The 20,318-nt window shown below is 43.7% G+C and overlaps 1 protein-coding gene across 1 annotated transcript in view; it reads right to left on the minus strand.

Moving 5' to 3' along the window:
- The window catches only part of fuom (fucose mutarotase), a 102,341-nt gene that overhangs the window by 51,985 nt on the left and 30,038 nt on the right, over positions 1 to 20,318 (minus strand). The window contains 1 exon segment of the mRNA XM_087982489.1: positions 12,923 to 13,021. Coding sequence (XP_087838615.1) covers positions 12,923 to 13,021 — 99 coding nt within the window.

Raw genomic sequence — 20,318 nt, forward strand, 5'->3', positions numbered from 1 at the left:
CATGCCCCTCATGATTTTATAAACCTCGATAAGATTACCCCTCATCCACTGATGCTCCAGGGAAAACAGCCCCAACCTATTCAGCCTGTCCCTATAACTCAAATCCTCCAAACGTGGCAACATCTTTGTAAATCTTTTCTGAACCCTTTCAAGTTTCACAACATCCTTCAGATAGGAGGGAGACCAGAACTGCACACAATATTCCAAAACTGGCCTAACTGATATCCTGTACAGCCGCAACATGACCTCCCAATTTCTATACTCAATACTCTGACCAATAAAGGTCTTAATCGACCTGCTCAGAAATGCACACCAAGTTTGCAGTCTACAGGGCTGGGTTCTCAGCCCACTGCTTTACGGCAGCGAGACCTGGAGCCTCTACCACAGACAAGAGCGGCATCTCAACATCTTCCACCTGCACAGCCTGAGACGCATGCTGGACATCAAGTGAACTGACTGAGTCACCAACAATGAGGTCCTGGCCCTCACCCCAATCCCCAGCCTCTTCACCCTGCTCCAACATCACCGTCTCCACTGGCTGGGCCTGGCCTGCACCCAGATACCCAACCTCTTCACCCTGCTCCAACATCACCGTCTCCACTGGCTGGGCCTGGCCTGTACCCAGATACCCAGCCTCTTCACCCTACTCCAACATCACCGTCTCCACTGGCTTGGCCACGTACACCACATGTCAGACAGGAGGATCCTGAAAGATCTGCTATACGGGGAACTGGCCTCCAGCAAGAGAGCATAGGGACAGCCCCACCTTTGTTTCAAAGATGTCTGTAACAGAGACATGAAGTCACTGATCATGAACGTCGAGAGGTGGGAGGGCATTGCAAGCGTTCACTCTCGCTGGAGGCTGGAATTACACTGAGGTCTAAAAAAGAGGAGAAGAGAAACTGAGGCCTGCTGCTGAAGGAAAGCCCACCCGCCGATCAAACAGCACCAAGACAACACCGGAGGACAGCGCCTTCAAGTGCAGTCGCTGCAGCCGTGATTGCCACTGCCGTGTGGGCCTCTACAGGCACAACAGACACTGCTCTACCAATAAAGATTGAAGCAAGACTTCCCAGGCGCAGATCCATGGTCTTGCAAGACTAACAGATGCCACCTCAGAAATGTTATATGACACACCTCTGGAGTAGGTGGGACTTAAACCTGCTCCTCCTGGCTCAGAGGCAGGGATACTACCGCCGTGCCACAAGAGTCCTGTCCAATAATGGGTGGTGGGCAGCTCTTGAAGCTGGAGGACCAATCGGAGGTCTTCAATCTGACCAATCAGAGGCCTTCGATCCGGAGCGCACAAGCTGGCTGCATAGGGTAAGTGAGAGGTAAATGTTTCATCATGAAGGTACCCTCTGAGGTACTTTAATTAAAAAGTATTGAGGGCCGAAGGGCCTGTACTGTGTTGTACCGTTCTATGTCCTAAAAACAAAAGAAAAGTAAGCATTCTGGCCACCAGTATGGTTGGGGCGGGAGGGAACGCAAGTAGTGTGACCTCCGGTTGCACCCTCACCAAGGCAGGGCAGACAGGAGGCCTACTTGGAGGCTGTAGTCCTAGGCCTGCCACTCAGTGCTTCCTCCCCTTGAGAAGGGTATTATTGCCAACAGCAAAACCTCTTCGCAAAAATGGCCAGCTCTGTGGTCTGGAACTAGCGGGAGTATTTTTGGGTCCCATCTACTTTCATCCTGACTCCAGCAAGGCCTAGAAATCCTGCTCCATGTTTCAGTTAAAAAAAATGCAGTAAAATGAATATAAATAAATCAGTGTGAAAAATTATTTACATGCAATATTAGTGGAAAATGCTTGTGCCTTTAATACTCTCGAACTAAAGCTGAAGAAAATTACTTATATTTATGCAGATTTGTTTGCCAAAATGTATCTCTTCCAATAATTTTACTTTTGCCATATCTTCCACAAACATAATGAGTAACATCCATTCAGAAAATTCATGACCTCAGAAATACCCAAGGCCAGCAGAAACTGAGCAATGCCACCATCTGCACTTTCCTGTCCAAATCACCAGAGGCAGGGATACACCATCCTGATTTGGGAACTACATCAGCTGCTCCTGCGCTGTTGCTGGGTCAAAATTCCGGAACTCTCTCGCTAACAGCACTGAGTGTGTCCATGACCCCAAAGACCACAGTTGTTTAAGGTAGCAGCTCACTGGGAAACAAATGCTGGCACAGCCTGCGATATCCACACCCCATAAACAGAAAATGTCCAGACCTTATCCTGTTGGCACTCACCTCATTCATATCACCCTAAACCTTTTTTCACTTTGACCATGTCTCTTGCTTTTCTCTCTCAACCTATCCATTGCTTCCTCTGTCTTCAACCATTAACTAATCCTGAAAATTTAAAACAAAATCACTTCATATCACCTCCCAGCGACCAAGGTAGCTGCAGTCTCACTGTATAGTCATTAGCTGTGTGTGAAAGGTTGGATATGATTTGAGTTCCCAAGCGACATGTCACCTGCTTGGTTCAATGGTTGTTCTGTTTGTTCACACCTCATAATAAATGTATCCAATAAGTATCTCCTAATCAACAAGGCAATTGTTACACAATCTGTCTCCCCAGCAACATCATGCAGAAAATAAAAAGACACCTTCATCTGCACTTCTAAGATTTGTCATTTAATAATTACTCTCACAGCAAGAAAGCTTTTAGCTACACACAAAATCCTGCATCTGCTCTTCTATTCGACTTAACTCCTGTGTGAGAGAATAGCATACACGCTGGTGACATGTGCCAAGTCTTTCTTGCTGTCCATATTAATTATAGCCCAAGTAGAGCTGTCTGTTTTACAAGCTACTTTCTCAGTTATTTCGTTGCTTTCATTGCTAAGATCAGATGCCGTGGAGACTGCTAAATAGACAGGAGTGCTGGTGGGTTAGTTATTATTCAGACAATGCAGTAACATATAGCAAGGCAGTTGCTGCACTGTGGATTAGAAATGTTGCATTCTCCAAGAAAAATGTATCTTTCAAGTGTTGGACATGGTCACTGCTCTTTCAGGCTGTTATGGAACAGACCAAGGCCCCTCCCCTGTTATGGAACAGACCAAGGCCCCTCCCCTGTTATGGAACAGACCAAAGCTAGGGTCTGTACTATATTTGGAATATAGTACAGACCCTAGCCTTTTCTTATTTTCAAGGCAAGGTGTTCTGTTCCAGATGCAATTCAACTGGTCAAACTACCAGATTTGAGTCAAAAGTCCCACTACACCAAGTTAAAGTCCAACAGGTTTATTTGAAATCGCAAGCTGTCGGTGTAGCATCTCTACAACGTGGCAACCAGATTTGAAGCCAAGCACACTATATTCAAACACTATCAGTAAAACACAACAAAAGAAAGAAGAACTTGGAATAACTTAGACCTATTGGAAAACTTAGAGTGATAGATCTTAAAAAAATGCACAAGGCTTCACAAACTGTTTACTCAGTGGCACGGTGTAGACTGTTCTGGATCTCTGCTTTAAAGCCTCTCTTCAAAAAGAAAACAGGATAAAGTAAACCTCTTAAAGTCAAAGTATTGTCACAAGGGTCACTACCATTACATCGCAAAACCCCATTTTATTGCTATGTTTAAGGACATAAAGGAATCCCTAGCTAAGGCTCACCACCTGAATACAGTTATATATATTTTAATATATAATTAATGGGCTATTGGAATAGTAGAAAGGAGAACTCCATTAGCCAGAAGGCTCTGGCCATTAACCACTTTAGAAAATTCCACAAGTAGGTAGTGTGTGCTGGCTGCATGCTTATGGTTTGTACCTTGGATATTTCAAGAGACACAGGACAGAGACCCTCACATGAGGCAGAAGTGGGTACTGCAGATGCTGGAGATTACAGTCAAGTTTAGAGTGGTGTTGGAAGAGCACAGCAGGTCAGGCAGCATCCGAGGAGCAGGAGAATCGATGTTTTGGGCAAAAGCCCTTCAGCAGGAATCCTGCCTGACTTGCTGTGCTTTTCCAGCACCACTCTATCCTAGACACCTTAGCATGACTACATTACAAAATGCATTAGTGATGTGAAGATGGCTTTAAATGTTTATTTTTTCTTGTGTTTTTTTTAAAGAGAGTGATTGAATGAGAGATGTCCAGCTGGCTACTGAAGACCAACTCGGGAGGTCATGGGTTTTTTTTTTAATATCCTGAATGGGTGTGGCTAGCTCTCTCAGATGAGGATTTCTGGGTTTTGGTTTCTCAGTAGCATTAGAAGCTGTAGGAGTCTCAACAGAGTTAAAAGCTACAGTGAATGCCTCCTAGGTGCTACTCTCTCTGAATTTTTTCTTGATTTTTTTTCCCTCCTGGATTGAAGAACTGCATGTGAGAATCTGTGTCTGAATTTTCCTTTTTGCCAAGGGGCGTGTTTATGGGATGTTATTATTTTGGAACAGTTAATTAGTAATAGGTACTGTATCTATTGTTCTGTTAAGTAATCTAAGAGAGTTGGTATTCTAAATTCCTCTTTCTTTGGTTGTATTTTAACTACAGGTTTTAAATAAATTGTGTTTTGCTTAATGTTGAGTTGTTTGACCATTCACATTGCATCTGGAATAAACAATTGCCTTTAAAACAAGAAAAAGTAAGGGTCTAGGCTACCTTCTTAAAATAGTTTAACGGGCCTGATCTGGTCCATAACAGTGAAACATGGACATCCTGGAGGTTAGATCAACAGATACCAAACAGTGACTCATTTTCTCTGCTTGAGCATCCATCATCTATCCCAATCAGTTATGAAGCACATTGAGACATCATCAGGATGAGGAAGGGGCTAAATAAATCAAACTCTTTCCTTCTTTAAGTGAAAGTTGTGGGGTACTGTCATAATATGAAGTGTGAGCAACTTGAAAATCTTCCCAAGACCCACAGCTGTCATCCTGACTCATTCTCATGTGATTACATTGTCAAAGCTGAGGCAGACCAGGTCCCGTCAAAACATTTTAGAAAGGTAATCTGGACCCTAACTTTTTCTTATTGTAAAATGTTGTATTCCAGCTGAGGAACCAGTATTTTTATCTGCTACTTCTATTTTAAAGTCAACAGCAAGCAGGTCCAGTTAGCAAAATGCAGAGTAATACTCCGTCCACACTACTTGCAAACCTCAACCTCCGTTTTCTCCTGCCGGCAAATCTCAAGTCTTGCTCAGTTTTGTTTTCCTTCATTTCTTTCATGGGACTTGGGCATCACTGTCAAGACTAACATTTGTTGCCGATTCCTAATTGCCCTGGAACAGAGTAACTCGCTACATCATTTCAAAGGTCAGTTAAGAGTCGATAACGTTGCTGTGGGCAGGTTGGATTAAAAGGACAGATTTCCTTCCTGGATATCAACTACTCCTATCTGTCACATGGCCACTATTACAAAGACTAGCTCCGTGTTACAGACTTATGAATCGACTAGCTTCTGTGACACGATTTGAACTATGTCCTCCAGTAAATGGGCTGTAACTCTGGAATATTGGCCCAGTAATACTGCCACTGCCTCATCCACAGTCAATCTTCCCACTCTGACTGAGATTGCCAATGTAGCTCTAAATGAGGAGCCAACTGCTCCATTTGTTGCTTCAACTGGACCATGATCAAAATGACATCACAACACTTGGACACTGCACAGAATTGATGCAATTGCACAAATCTGATAAGTGCCAATCAGAAGTCTTTTAAAAACCAGTTGAAAGAATAAAGACTCATTGCGAGTAAAATTGGAATTGACAAATTCTCAAGATGCCTATATTTGGAGCAAATGCGCAATAGGAGCTGGATTAGGGCATATTAACTCAGTTCCATTACCTTTTACAGTGTCCCTTCTAATTTAGATTTCCAAACTTACAAAAACCAAAGCTCAAGGTTTTTGTCTGAGTAACAAGGACAAACCATGTTCTTTTTTTCTTAGTGAAGGAAATGGGCCTCCAGACGAGCTCCTGTCCTGTTTGAACGTAAGAAATAAATACAACCGCCTGGTTTAAAATGCAAACAAGGCTTCGCAGTTAACTGTCAATCATCAGTAACTGGTGTGTTCTCCATTACAACCTCTCTGCCAGAGTTCACTTACCAACCAACGTGTCAAGTACATACACTGGCGGCCTTGCAATCTTCACCCCCTAAGGGTTAGGGCAGAGTTTGACTGTCTGCCAAAGCTTTGTAATTGGAATATCAAAAGTCTATTGCCATAGCTGTAGAGATCCCTGAAGGTCCGCTCAAAGAATGGAGATGTTCATTTACCCTTGAATTGGTTTTCTTGCAAATTGTCCTATATAGAACATAGAACATAGAACAATACAGCACAGAACAGGCCCTTCGCCCATGATGTTGTGCCGAACATTTGTCTTAGCTTAAGCACCCATCCATGTACCTATCCAATTGCCGCTTAAAGGTCACCAATGATTCTGAGTCTGACTCTGCCACTCCCACAGGCAGCGCATTCCATGCCCCCACCACTCTCTGGGTAAAGAGCCCACCCCTGACATCCCCCCTATACCTTCCACCCTTCGCCTTAAATTTATGTCCCCTTGTAACACTCTGTTCTACCCGGGGAAAAAGTTTCTGACTGTCTACTCTATCTATTCCTCTGATCATCTTATAAACCTCTATCAAGTCACCCCTCATCCTTCGCCGTTCCAATGAGAAAAGGCCTAGGCACTCTCAACCTATCCTCATACGACCTATTCTCCATTCCAGGCAACATCCTGGTAAATCTTCTCTGCACCCTCTCCAAAGCTTTCCTAAAGTGAGGCGATCAGAACTGCACACAGTACTCCAAATGTGGCATAACCAAGGTCCTGTACAGTTGCAACATCACTTCGCGACTCTTGAATTCAATCCCTCTGCTAATGAACGCTAATACACCATAGACCTTCTTACAAGCTCTATCCACCTGAGTGGCAACTTTCAAAGATCTATGAACATAGACCCCAAGATCCCTCTGCTCCTCCACCTTACTAAGAACCCTATCGTTAACCCTGTATTCCACATTCTTATTTGTCTTTCCAAAATGGACAACCTCACACTTGACAGGGTTGAACTCCATCTGCCACTCCTCAGCCCAGCTCTGCATCATATCTAAGTCCCTTTGCAGCCGACAACAGCCCTCCTCACTATCCATAACTCCACCAATCTTCGTATCATCTGCAAATTTACTGACCCACCCTTCAACTCCCTCTTCCAAGTCATTAATAAAAATTACAAACAGCAGAGGACCCAGAACTGATCGCTGCAGAACTCCACTTGTAACTGGGCTCCAGGCTGAATATTTACCATCTACCACCACTCTCTGACTTCGACCGATTAGCCAGTTTTCTATCCAACTGGCCAAATTTCCCTCTATCCCATGCCTCCTGACTTTCCGCATAAGCCTACCAAGGGGAACCTTATCAAATGCCTTACTAAAATCCATGTACACTACATCTACTGCTCTACCCTCATCCACATGCTTGGTAACCTCCTCAAAGAATTCAATAAGACTTGTAAGGCAAGACCTACCCCTCACAAATCCGTGCTGGCTGTCCCTAATCAAGCAGTGTCTTTCCAGATACTCATAAATCCTATCCCTCAGTACCCTTTCCATTACTTTGCCTACCACCGAAGTAAGACTAACTGGCCTGTAATTCCCGGGGTTATCCCTATTCCCTTTTTTGAACAGGGGCACAATATTCGCCACTCTCCAGTCCCCTGGTACCACCCTAGTTGACAGTGATGAGTGTAAGAACAAAAAGCCTTGACAAAAATGTCTCATTTTCAGCAATATTGAAATTCTGAACTGCAAAATGATTGAATAAACATACAAAAGAAGACAAGAAAATAGAACAGTTCATATGCCCAAACAAACAGATAACTCAGTATGCAGTCTGGATCCCAGGAAGAGGTACAGTGATAGACAGCCACACACTCAAAGGGCATTCACAACACCTGCACTTTTGAGTTTCTAAAGCAGAAATCCATTGTCCTACTTGTATATGTTTTTTCATTAAAAACTGGGGCCAATGGCTTTGCGTTGCTTCCCCATTTTCCCCAGGTGTGAGCAAATTCCTTGAGAAATGTTAATTCCAATTTTCTAGTGGTGAGTCTACCTTCTTTCAATTTGTTTTTAAAAGATTTCTGATTAGCAATGATCAAATTTGTGCCACTGCATTGATTCTGTGCAGTGGTGCCAGCATGTAGGGTGGCACAGTGGCTCAGTGGTTAGCACTGCTGCCTCAGAGCGCCAGAGTCCCAAGTTCGATACCAGCCTCAAGCAACTGTCTGTGTGGAGTTTGCACATTTTCCCCATGTCTGCGTGGGTTTCCTCCTACAGTCCAAAGATGTGCAGTTTAGGGTGAATTGGCCATGCTAAATTGCCCAGAGGGATGTGTAGGTTAGGTGCACTAGTCAGGGGTAAATGTAGAGTAACAGGGGAATGGGTCTGGGTGGGTTACTCTTCGGAGGGTCAGTATGGACTTGTTGAGCTGAAGGGCCTGTTTCCTCACTGTAGGGGGTCCTGTGATTCAGTGTGTCAGTGTTATCATGTGTATTTGGTCATGGAACATTACAGTAAGATGGGGTGAATGATAGTTGCTCTTTGGGCAGATCAGGAGACCAAGGTGAAGTCAGCTTTTGTTGCCAACAGAGTAACTTTGGATTATCTCCATGTTGGGAGGTGCCACTGACTTGGAGAACCCCACATCAACAGTTGGTGATGTCTGTTCTTTGAGATTTACAATGGCAAGACCCAGGAAAACAGAAGAGATCCAGAGAATCACTATGGCATAAAAGACAGCCATTGGGACCATCAAGTCATGTTGGCTCCCAATAGAGCATTCCAGTCAGTTCCATTCTTCCACTAGACCCACAAGACATTTTCCTCCAAGCCTCCACCTCATTACCTTTCAAAACCATCATCATCCAAGTTCGTGGTCAGTGGGTTCCAAGCCATTACTATTCACTACATTATAAAATTCTCCCACACACCCCTGCAACTGTAAATTAAAGTCTTAAACCTCTGCCCCGAGATCTTAAACTATGAATTCATGGGAACAGATTTTCTTCATCTACTTTTTCTTCACTTGTCAGAATCTTGCATTGAATCTCCCCTCCACCTCCTTTGCCATAAAAGAAATAAACTGAGCTTCTCCAGCAAGTCTTTGCGCTAAAATCCCTGCTCCCCAGAACCATTCTGATAAATCTATTAAATTTAGGTCTCAATTGGAACTTAGAAACTGCAGCTCATGAATAATTTACTTCAGTGACAGTGAGTTTTATGACGAGAGGGAATTGTCAGGAAGAAATTCCACTTCTGACTGCTGTGTGAAACATTCATTGCGTGTGGGCTTCAGTTAAGGACAAGAAGCAACTGACCTGAGGTACCCCCACAGTTCAGTAATCACACTCTGGGATCAGCCATCAGGTCTGTAATGCTTCCCCAGCACAAACTGGTGATTGTGGGAGAATAATAAAGCAAACCAGAGGGAAAGAATTCCACCGCTAACAACATATTTACTGCCACGCATGTCACAGCCTAATTGGAAAATTCAACAAACCTCAATTTTAAATAAAAATGTTAACAAGGGAAAGCAGAGAGAATAATCATGAAATATGTAATTCTACAACAGATTGACGTGCAGATGTGTCAAGTACATACACTGGCAGTCTTGCAATCTTCACCCCCTAAGGGTTAGGGCAGAGTTTGACTGTCTGCCAAAGCTTTGTAATTGGAATATCAACACTCTATTGCCATAGCTATAGAGATCCCTGAAGGTCCATTTTAAAATAGGCTCCATTGCAAGCACTTTTGACAGTGACTGTTATGTTCTTGAGCTGTGCAATTTTGCTATTTCCAGTTCAGAGAGAATAAATAATTGTATTAGTGCACTGCCAGGAATGGGGAATACACCAACCATTAAAACTGTGCTCAGGGTTTTGAGGCAAATAGTATTCATTTGAATCTTACAGGTCTTGTTGGGTATTTCAGTAACTCTGTTATATAAACAATGTCAAACTAATGTGTTATATTCTTGAAAATACTTACTTTAGTATAATTAAGTAGACATTGGCATAGAAGACAGGAAAAGTAATAAGTATTGACCCAAAAAGGATCCTAAATGATAGAAAACTTAATCGAAGTGAATTGAGATTTTTAAATAATGATTGCAAATCTATCTTGGTCTTGCTAATTTTCTTCCCCTTACAAGATGTTGAATCCTTACTCGGAAAAGTTAAATGGGTGTCCTTGACCATGCAGGAATTTCTAAGCAACATGGGTGACCCTGGTCAGGGAATGATGGCAGACGGGTTCATTAGAAACATGGAAATTATGTGGAGTAGGCCACTCAGCAATTTGGTCTTGCACCACCATTCAATATGGTCATGGTGGATTGTGCAATCTCAGTATCCCACTCCTGCTTTCTCCCCATACCCCATGATCCTTTTAGCCGTAAGGGCCACATCCAGCTCCCTCTTGAATATATCTAATGAACTGGCCCCAACAACTTCCTGTGGGAGAAAATTCCATGGATTCACAACTCTCTAAGGGAAGAAATTCTTCCTCATCTCAGTCCTGAAGATCTTACTCCTTATTCTTTGACTGTGACCCCTCATTCTAGATTTCCCTAACATCAGGAACATGCCTCCTGCATCTAGCCTTATCCAGACAAATCAGGATTTTATACATTTCCTTGAGAAACCCCTTATTCTTCTAAATTCCAGCGAGTACAAGCCCAGTTGATCCAATTTTTCCACATCTATCAGTCCTGCCATCCCGGGAATGTATCTGGTGAACCTCCACTGGACTCCCTCAATCGCAAGAATGAGCTTCCTCAGACTAGGAGACCAAAACTGCACATAATACTCAAGGTCTGGCCTCACCAAGGCCCTGTATAACTGCAGGAAGAGATACGTTTGCTCTTACCTTCACTTGATGTGGAATGATAGGGATCGCTGCACAATAAGCAGTCACTATAACATTACAAAAAGTGAAAGGTAAACTCATTATTGTCCTAGTGGACCACAGAGCTGCTCTCTTGTTAGAGAGAGATGACTGGCAGTGGTTTAACCTGAGGTTTGGGGAAAGGTTGAGAAGGAGAATCCTTCATGGTAACCTCTGATACCCAGAGCCCCATGCTCCAGCCCTGACCAGGGAACCAATCCCAGCACAGGCAATTCAATGGAAACTATTTCTGAAAGGCATATCTAATGGAAACTGTGGGACTGTTGTAAAACCATGATAAAGGTCAGTAATGTTCACCTCCACGTGACTCCAGACCCACAGCGGTGGAAACAGAACCCACGCTGTTGGAATCACTCTGCTTCACAAACCAGCTGTCCAGCCAACTGAGCTAACTGATCCTCCATGCTCCAACCCTACCCAACAGAATTGCTACTGTGGAGTTGGAGACCATTCAACCCATCAGGTTTGCAATAGTTCTCCAAATGACCACTATGATTTTGTGTCATCCTCCTGCCTTGCCCTCATAACCCTTGCTAGCTGTCTCCATTTAATGAGCTGAATGCTCTCTCAAATGCATCAGTTAAACCTGCATCCACCACATTTCCAGCCAATGCATTCTCGACCCTAACTAATCACTGTGTGAAAACGTTGTTTCTCACATCATAAAGGAGGTGAAGAAATTGAGGGTGAACTTTGTAAGGCATTTCAGTGCTTGGTGGTGATGTTGCCAAATTAAGCTTCTTTATTAAATACTTTTACTCAAGTGCTTCTTAATAAAAAGTACTGAGCAGGGGGAAAAAACAAAGTTACCATGTACTAATTTAACCTCTGAACCCAAGGGACACCTCTGGTAAATAGTTCACCACTACAAAGGACAGAGTCTAAATGGTGAACACATCATGGTGAAGTGCTCATTACCGCCAAATTTTCAAGATGCGAAGGCCATGGAGTAAAATGCATCTTTTGGATTGTACTGAATCATCTTATTTAGCTGCTACCATTTAATATAAACTTTATATTGCCTTGTGCCCTTAATTCTCCAATTTCTGGATTCAGTGGCAATGATAAGCCTTTGCAGAGTGTGCACTAACAACCTCCAAATCTTGCCCTGTATAATGGCTTTCTTTTCTGATTTAAATTTTTGTATGTAAATCAAATTTTAAAACCATCGTCATTTATAAATATTGAATTAGGCTGAACCCATTCTTTTATTAAGACCTTGTTACACATCATATATTGTTTATTCAATATATTTGACCAATGAAAGCATTATATTCATAACATGACTGTCACACCATCCACCACTTTAAACACGGTTCCCCGCCGAAGTAGGATGGCAGCAGTGTGTACCACTTACAAGATGCACTGCAGCGACCCTCCAATGTTCCTTCCACAGTACCTTCCAAGCTGGTGACCTCTGTTGTGATGTTGTCAATTTGTTGTGTATCTGCTACCACTCCGGGCAATATCGAGATGTTTCTGGTTTAAAATCCAAGCAACGTATTTATCGACCTTTAAACCATCTTAAATGCTCAATGGACTTGCTTCCAACTATTAAACATGAACCTCTCACCATTAAACACCTCATTAATTACGTCTACCAGCTCACACAAGGGCAGATAGTACACGTAAACGCCACAACCTCACCATTACCGACTTGGAAATATATCATCCTTCTGATATCAGCACTCAGTAAATATCCTGGAAATACTTCGGTGACAGTATACCTACACCATACAAACAAACTGCACCGGTTCAGAAAGGTGGCTCAGCAGCAATGACTCATGGGTAATGAGGGATGGGTACTAGACGTTAGTCTTTCCAACAATGCCCACGGCCTGCGAATAATTTTTTTTTAAATCACTGACATTACCAAATGCAAAATCTCCTCCTAGCTCCTTCTATATTTAGTGACAGGGAAAAAAAAACTACTGTTGGCCCAGAGAAGGGAAGGAGATTAGGAGTGTTTGTGGATATTTACTTACTCCACAACCAGCATTGGACAATAATTCCTGACACTTGTCTCAGACTAGAGTGCGGACGCCCTTTTCTTTATCCTTGCTCACCAGGTCCATTACGGCTGCCTAAGTTATAATAATATTGCAACATGTTAATGGATAATCACTCACATCAGCACATGATCTTTGCATAAAATTTACGTTGTTTCTATTTGTTTTTTTAAAATTCGTAACAATATGCAATTTCTTCCTTTTATCTGCTGGCATGTTCCAACCAATATTGTACCTGCTCCATTCCCTGGAGTGAGTGTCCTTCCCGGTGAGTGAGCTTTGTGACTATTATTTAATCAAAGGAATTCAATGGTATTCCCGTAGCTTGGATTAATCCTCCCCTTTAATCCCCCAATAAAAAGGGGGTGTCCCACAACCCACTCACCTTCATCCAAACCATCCTCAAATCCTTTCTCTGCAAAAAAATTCTTTTTCAGTGACTTTCATCACCCAAAAGGGGGATTCAAATAAATATCAGGATGTTTATCTAGCTGAGCAATATTAGGTCACTGAAGTGTTTTAATTGAAACCATTTAGCTCATTTGCAAAAACAATTCATTTACCACAATGTTACTCTGCCAAGACAAACAGTTATTTATTGAAATAATTACTTCCAAGGCAACTTTACCATTTACGGGCGGCATGGTGGCTCAGTGGTTAGCACTGCTGCCTCACAGTCCCAGGGGCCTGAGTTCAATTTCAGCCTCAGGTGACTGTGTGGAATTTGCATATTCTCCCTGTGTCTACATGGGTTTCCTCTGGGTACTCTGATTTCCTCCCACAATCCAAAGATGTGCAGGTCAGGTGAATTGGCCATGCTAAATTACCCATGTGTTAGAGGGAAATGGATCTGGGTGGGCTACTCTTTGGAGGGTCGGTGTGAAATTGTTGGGTCGAAGGGCCTGTTTCCACACTGTAGGGAATCTAATCTTTAAATTTGAAGGTTTATTTTTTTTCTCTCGATCATCTACAGGAAAACATTGAAGATGTATACAAAATAGGAAATCTTGTTCATTGCATGTGACAATTAGTGTCAAGCAGAACAGCACCTCCATTTTGTCTAAGAGTATAAGATGGATGTTGTAACTCTTGACAGTCCTAACAGGACTGCCACTGTTAGAAACATTTGGCCGCACCCCATAGATGACCTTCCTTTCACCTACACCATTTCTTTCTATAATATTTTTGGTCTCCTTATGCCTCTAAAGAATCTTTACAGAGTCTACTGAGGAAAACATAAATTTAGTCAAGAAACATGTTGCAAAACTGCAAGATCATGTGATATTACATCACTTCCTGTGATGAGGTATACTACATCTCATTGGCATATCACAAGGTCAGACTTAACCTCTTGTACTACACTTTGCCTCACAATTACTTATGATTCTCTTGGGATTTTTGTTAGTAAGACAATAGGTTTAAGGAGAAGGTGAGGACTGCAGATGCTGGGGATCAATGTTGAAAAGTAAGGTGCTGGAAAAGCACAGCAGGTCAGGCAGCATCCGCGGAGCAGGAGAGTTGACTTTTCGGGATAAACTCTTCATCAGGAATATGAGGGGGTTGGGGGGAGGGGAAGGGTGTTGATAGTGATAGGTCGCAGGGGAGGGTGGAGCAGATAGGTAGGAAGGAAGGTGGACAGGTAGGACAGTTCAAGAAGGCAATGCCAAATTGGAGGATTGGATGTGGGATGAGATGGGGACAGGGGAACGGAGGAAACTGGTGAAATCGACATTGATGCTGTGTGGTTAGAGGGTCTTAAGGAGGAAGATGAGGCGTTCTTCCTCCAGTCATTGGGTGGCTTGGATTTGGTGGATGGAGGAGGAGGAGGAGTTGATCAGCCACAGGGCAGTAGGGTTGTTTGATGTGTGTGTCCCAGAAACGTTCCCTGAAATGTTCTGCGAGTTGGCATCCTGTCTCCCCAGTATAGAGGAGATCACGTTGAGAGCAATGGACATAGTAGATAAGGTGTTTAGATGTGCAGGAAAATCTCTGCCGGATGTGGGATGGAGGACTTTGAATGGAGGTGATGGGGGGGAATGTGTGGGTGCAGGTTTTACACCTCTTGCAGTGGGAAAGGAGGTGCTGGGAGTGGAGGGTGGGTTGGTGGGGGGCTTGGACCTAACAAGGGAGTCACAGTGGGAATAGTCTCTGCAGAACACAGATAGGGGTGGGGAGGGAAATATACCTCTGGTGGTGGGGTATGGCTGTAGGTGACGGAAATAGCAGAGGAAATAGGCTTAAGGCTCAGATACACTCCTCAAGATGTTTGTTCTCCTCTCTGAGTTTAAATATTTTGCATTATCTTCTATTTGAACATAACCTTGCCAACCTCTGAACTCTCAACTTTTCCCCAATCCTCTGTGTCTCCCCTCTCTTGGCTCCTAATCCTCACTCCCTCCCTCACACATTCACTCTCTCATCCTTTTCCTCTCTCACACATTCGCTTTCACATCTCTCTTTTCCTTCCACACTCCTTCCTTCAATCTCTCAAACTCTCTCTACTTATTAACTGCTTTTCACACTTCCCCATCCTCATTCCATCAGATCCGAAGAGAAAGGAGCAGAATGAGGCTATTCAGCCCATCAAGACTGCTCCACCATTCCATCATGGTTGACATTCTCTTGTCTTCTCCCCCAACCATTATTCCCCTGAACAGTCACTCTCTCGTGCTGTTTCCTCCCATAGTATCTCTCTAATCAGTCTCTCCCTCACACTCTCCCTCATACAAATACTCTCTGTCCCTCCCTCCCTTAATCACTCTATACCTCCCTCACTCCTTCTCACACTGACTCACGCTCTCTCCCTTGCTGAGGAACCCTATCGCTGAAGGTAAGTGGCTTCTGATTGGATGAGCAGCTCCTTGCCAAAACCTCTGCTCCCACGTTCTGGTATTTGGAACCTCACACATAGCAACAGGGGCCCATGGGGTGCCTGTTCAATGAGTCTGATCGACAGGATTTAATGGCCAAACTTGGCAGCGTCTAATCATGTCGTTAATATTATCATAACCAGACAAAAAGCTTCAACTAATGCAAATTTCATGTGCCAGCTGGAGAGTTGCCAAGGGACGGCTCACTGGGGGTTGAGCAAGTTGGAAATGACGGAGCTGATTAATGTCAGCTCGCCTGTGCTGTGAGGGTTAGAATTCAGATTTGCGCTTCCCATCGTGATCTTGCTCATTTGGAACTAACGAGCAAGTGGACAGGACTCAACACTGAATCTAAGCTCTTACAGAACCAAAAACATCGAGCATTGGCAGACTCGGGGTAATCTCTGGGCCATGGTTTGGTTCAATATATCAGAGGATAATAACATGAAGAGAATCTTTATACCTCCTACTAAAGGTTGTATACAAAGCACAATATTTCGAAGTTTCGTCCAAGACTGAAATTGAGAAAATTCAGAACGTTTGTTAGTATTGTCTTAAAATGGACTGGTATTATCTGAGATATTAAGACAAAGAGTTATGATGATGTGAAACCATATCAAACCCATATACACACACATACACACAGATACACACACAAAAAGATACACACACACAGATACACACATGCGCGCGCGCACACACACAGATATACACACACAGATACACACACACACACAAATTCACACGTGCGTGTGCGCACACACACACAGATACACACGTGCGTGCGCACACATGCACAGATACACACATGCACACGCGCACACACAGATACACACGTGCGCGCGTGCACACACAGATACACACATGCGCGCACGCACACACACAGATACACATGGACACACACGCAGATACACATGTCCGTGTGTGAGTGCACACACACACACCGCCCCACGATTCCCAATCTTGAGATGGACTACTGGGAGATACTGAGAATAAACGAGACTTCTGTGGCTACAAGGCTGGAAGACGAGAGGCCGATTCATCCCAGGCTACTCTACACAGGCTGGTTACACAGTGACATACAAAAAGGCCTCGGGCAGATTCCTCATCTAATGACTAAGTCTGGGGAAACAGGAAACCTAACAGTAGGAGGGAAAATATGCAGTGATCTTTCAACACACATTTTAGTTTGTACCATAGCCATTCGCTTCCAGAAATCGACTAAGAGTTCTTTAAGTGAGAGTTAAAATGGAAAATATTCAATAGGAAAAGATTGAATAAAACAGGTCCTACAGAATTGTGGGAAACACTCTCATTATGCCTCTTTCACAGGTATCAATAACAAAGAACAAACAACAAAGAACAATACAGCACAGGAACAGGCCTTTCAGCCCACCAAGCCTTTTCAAAACTAAAACCCTTTTGCCTCTATGCAGTCCATATCCCTCAATTCCCTGCCTATCTGTGTTTCTGTCACGATGTTTCTTAACTGTTGCTATGTATCCGTCTGCACCACCTTCTCTGACAGTGCATTCCAGGCACTTATCACCCTCTGTGGAAAAAAAAATGCCTCACGTCTCCTTTAAACTTACCCCCTTCTCCCTTAAACCTATATCCCCCAGGAAATTGTTTTCTCCCCTGGGAAAAATTCTCCGACTATTAATTCCATCCATGCCTCTCATAATTTGTTAACCTCTGTCAGGTCGCACCTCAGCCTCCAACATTCACGTGAAGGCAAACTAAGTTTGTCCAATCTTCCTCATAGCTAATACCCTCCAAATCAGGCAACATCCTGGTAAACCATTTCTGTACTCTGTCCAAAGCCTTCATGTCCTTCTGATAGTGCGGTGAGCAGAACTGTGTGCAATATTCTAAATGTGGCCTAACTAAAGTTCTATACAACTGCAACATGACTTGCCAATGTTTATACTCTATGGCCCATTAGATGAAGATGAGCTTGCCAATAAGCCTTCTCTACCACCTTATCCATTTGTGTTACTGTTTTCAGGGAACTGTGGACCTGTACATCGAGATCCCTCGAGATGTTAATGCTTCTAAGGGTTCTACCATATACTTTATACTTCCCTCATGCATCAGATCTTCCAAAATGCATTATCTCCCATTTGTCCTGATTAAATTCCATCTGCCATTTCTCCTCCAGCCTATTCTATATCCTGCTGTATCCTCTGGCAATCCTCCTCACTATCTGCAGCTCCATCGAACATTGTGTCATCTGCAAACCTACTAATCTGACCACCAACACTCTGCTCCAGATCACTTATATATATATATATATATATCACAACCAACAGGTGTCCCAGCACTGATCCCTAAGGAATAACACTGGTCACAGATCTCAGTCAGAAAAACACCCTTCCTCTGCTACTCTTTTTCTTCTGTGACCAAACCAGTTCTGTATCCATCTTACCAGCTGATCACAGATCCCATGAGACTCCACCTTCTGTATCAGCCTGCCATGAGGGACCTTGTCAAAGGCCCAAGTCGACAACATCCATTGCTCTGCCCACACCCGTCATCTTTGTCACTTCCTCAAAAAAAACTTCAGTTTGTGAGACACAACCTTCCCTGCACATGTTGCCTATTTTTAACCTTTCTTTCCTAAATGTGAATAGATTCTTTACCTCAGAATCTCCTCCAATAGTTTCCCTATCACTCATGGAAGGCCTGTATTTCCCAGATTATCCCTGTTGCCCTTCTCAAACAAAGCAACAACATTGGCTATTCTCTAGTCCCCTGGGACTCTTCTGTGTCTAAAGAGGAGATAGACATGTTGTCCAAAGTCCCAGCGATTAGCTCCCTCATTTCCATCAGCATTCTGGGGTAGATTCCATCAGAGCCTGGGGACTTGTCTACTTTAATGCTTTTCAAACCAACCAAAACCTTTTTTTTATTTCGACATGCCCTTGAGTATCAACATACCTCTCTTTAGAATCATCATCCACCGTGTCCTTCTCCTTTGGTGAACAGCGATCAAAGTATTCATTAAGGACCCACTTCCTCTCGCTCCTTATATACACTTTCTGCTTTATGAAACTACTGTTTCCCTCACTACCCTCTTGTTCCTTATATACCTATAAAATGCCTTGGGATTCCTTAATCCCATTTACCAAGGAGACTTCATTGCTTCTTTTAACTTTACCATCTCCGTGTTAGAACTCCTTGTAACAGAAACAAAACATGGTTGGGATTTTGTTTTTTGGAAAAGAGAAGGTTGTACTGTTCAATATGAGCTGGGTAATGTGAAGGGGCCTGAAACTAATGACCAACCCCTTTCATGGCTACAAGAAGTCAGGAAATATGTATGGGTTTCAACTTTAATTAGGTCAATACCAATTTGTCTGGAATCTGTACAAACTTCAGGTCAATATTGATGTCACAAATGATTCCATGTGTTTTCAGTATGTATGGCATTAAAGCCTTGCCTCAACCATTCTCTACATGCACATTGTACACACACTGCTGATGTTAGACTAGGCAGTGTGAAACCATATTACAATGTGGGAAGTAACGTATGGAGAAAAGACAAAGGTTTTGCATAGTCATAGGGAATTTAGCACACCAAACGACAAAGTAATGCTTAAAATATATGTTATAGCCCCTTCTGAAACAATTGTGTTTCAGAGCTTCTAACAGAAAGAAACTTAACAGACTTTTTTCCCTTTTTATTTTTGCTTTTTTTTAACCCCTTTTCTTTTTTTTTGTCTTTGAGCCTGGATGGTGGCTGGGGACAGAAGAGGCCTCTGACGGCAGCAGCAGCAACACCAGTACAAACTGGACACTGCTCTATCCCAGCCTGGGGTCATCCACTGAGTGAGGAACAACACCCAGGCAGACTGCTCCAGACCAGCCTCCACAGCTAGGCTGAGGCTTCAGGTCCGCAGCTAGGCCCAGGTGGAGAACGGCAGTCTGAGTCTGGCATGGTGTTCTCCCTTTGTGGTAGTCTCACGGTGTGACGGTGTCATGGTGTGACAGTCTCATGATGTGGGGGTCTCACGGTGTGGGGGTCTCGCAGTGTGTCAGTCTCACAGTGTGACGGTCTCACGATGTGGGGGTCTCACGGTGTGGGGGTCTCACAGTGTGTCAGTCTCTCGGTGTGGGGGTCTCACGGTGTGGGGGTCTCACAGTGTGTCAGTCTCTCAGTGTGGGGGTCTCACAGTGTGTCAGTCTCTCGGTGTGTCAGTCTCAGGGTATGGGGATCTCATGGTGTGACGGTCTTTCGGTGTGATGGTCTCACAGTGTGATGGTCTCATAGTGTGACAGTCTCACGGTCTCACAGTGTGTCAGTCTCACAGTGTGACGGTCTTTCGGTGTGATGGTCTCACGGTGTGAGGGTCTCACGGTGTGACAGTCTCACGGTGTGATGGTCTCACAGTGTGACAGTCTCACAGTGTGACGGTCTCACGGTGTGATGGTCTCACGGTGTGACAGTCTCACAGTGTGACGGTCTCACGGTGTGACAGTCTCACAGTGTGATGGTCTCA

Source organism: Chiloscyllium plagiosum, unplaced genomic scaffold, assembly GCF_037043375.1.
Source record: "Chiloscyllium plagiosum isolate Xiang-an unplaced genomic scaffold, Cpla_swu_hap1 HiC_scaffold_43, whole genome shotgun sequence".
Lineage (NCBI taxonomy): Eukaryota > Metazoa > Chordata > Chondrichthyes > Orectolobiformes > Hemiscylliidae > Chiloscyllium > Chiloscyllium plagiosum.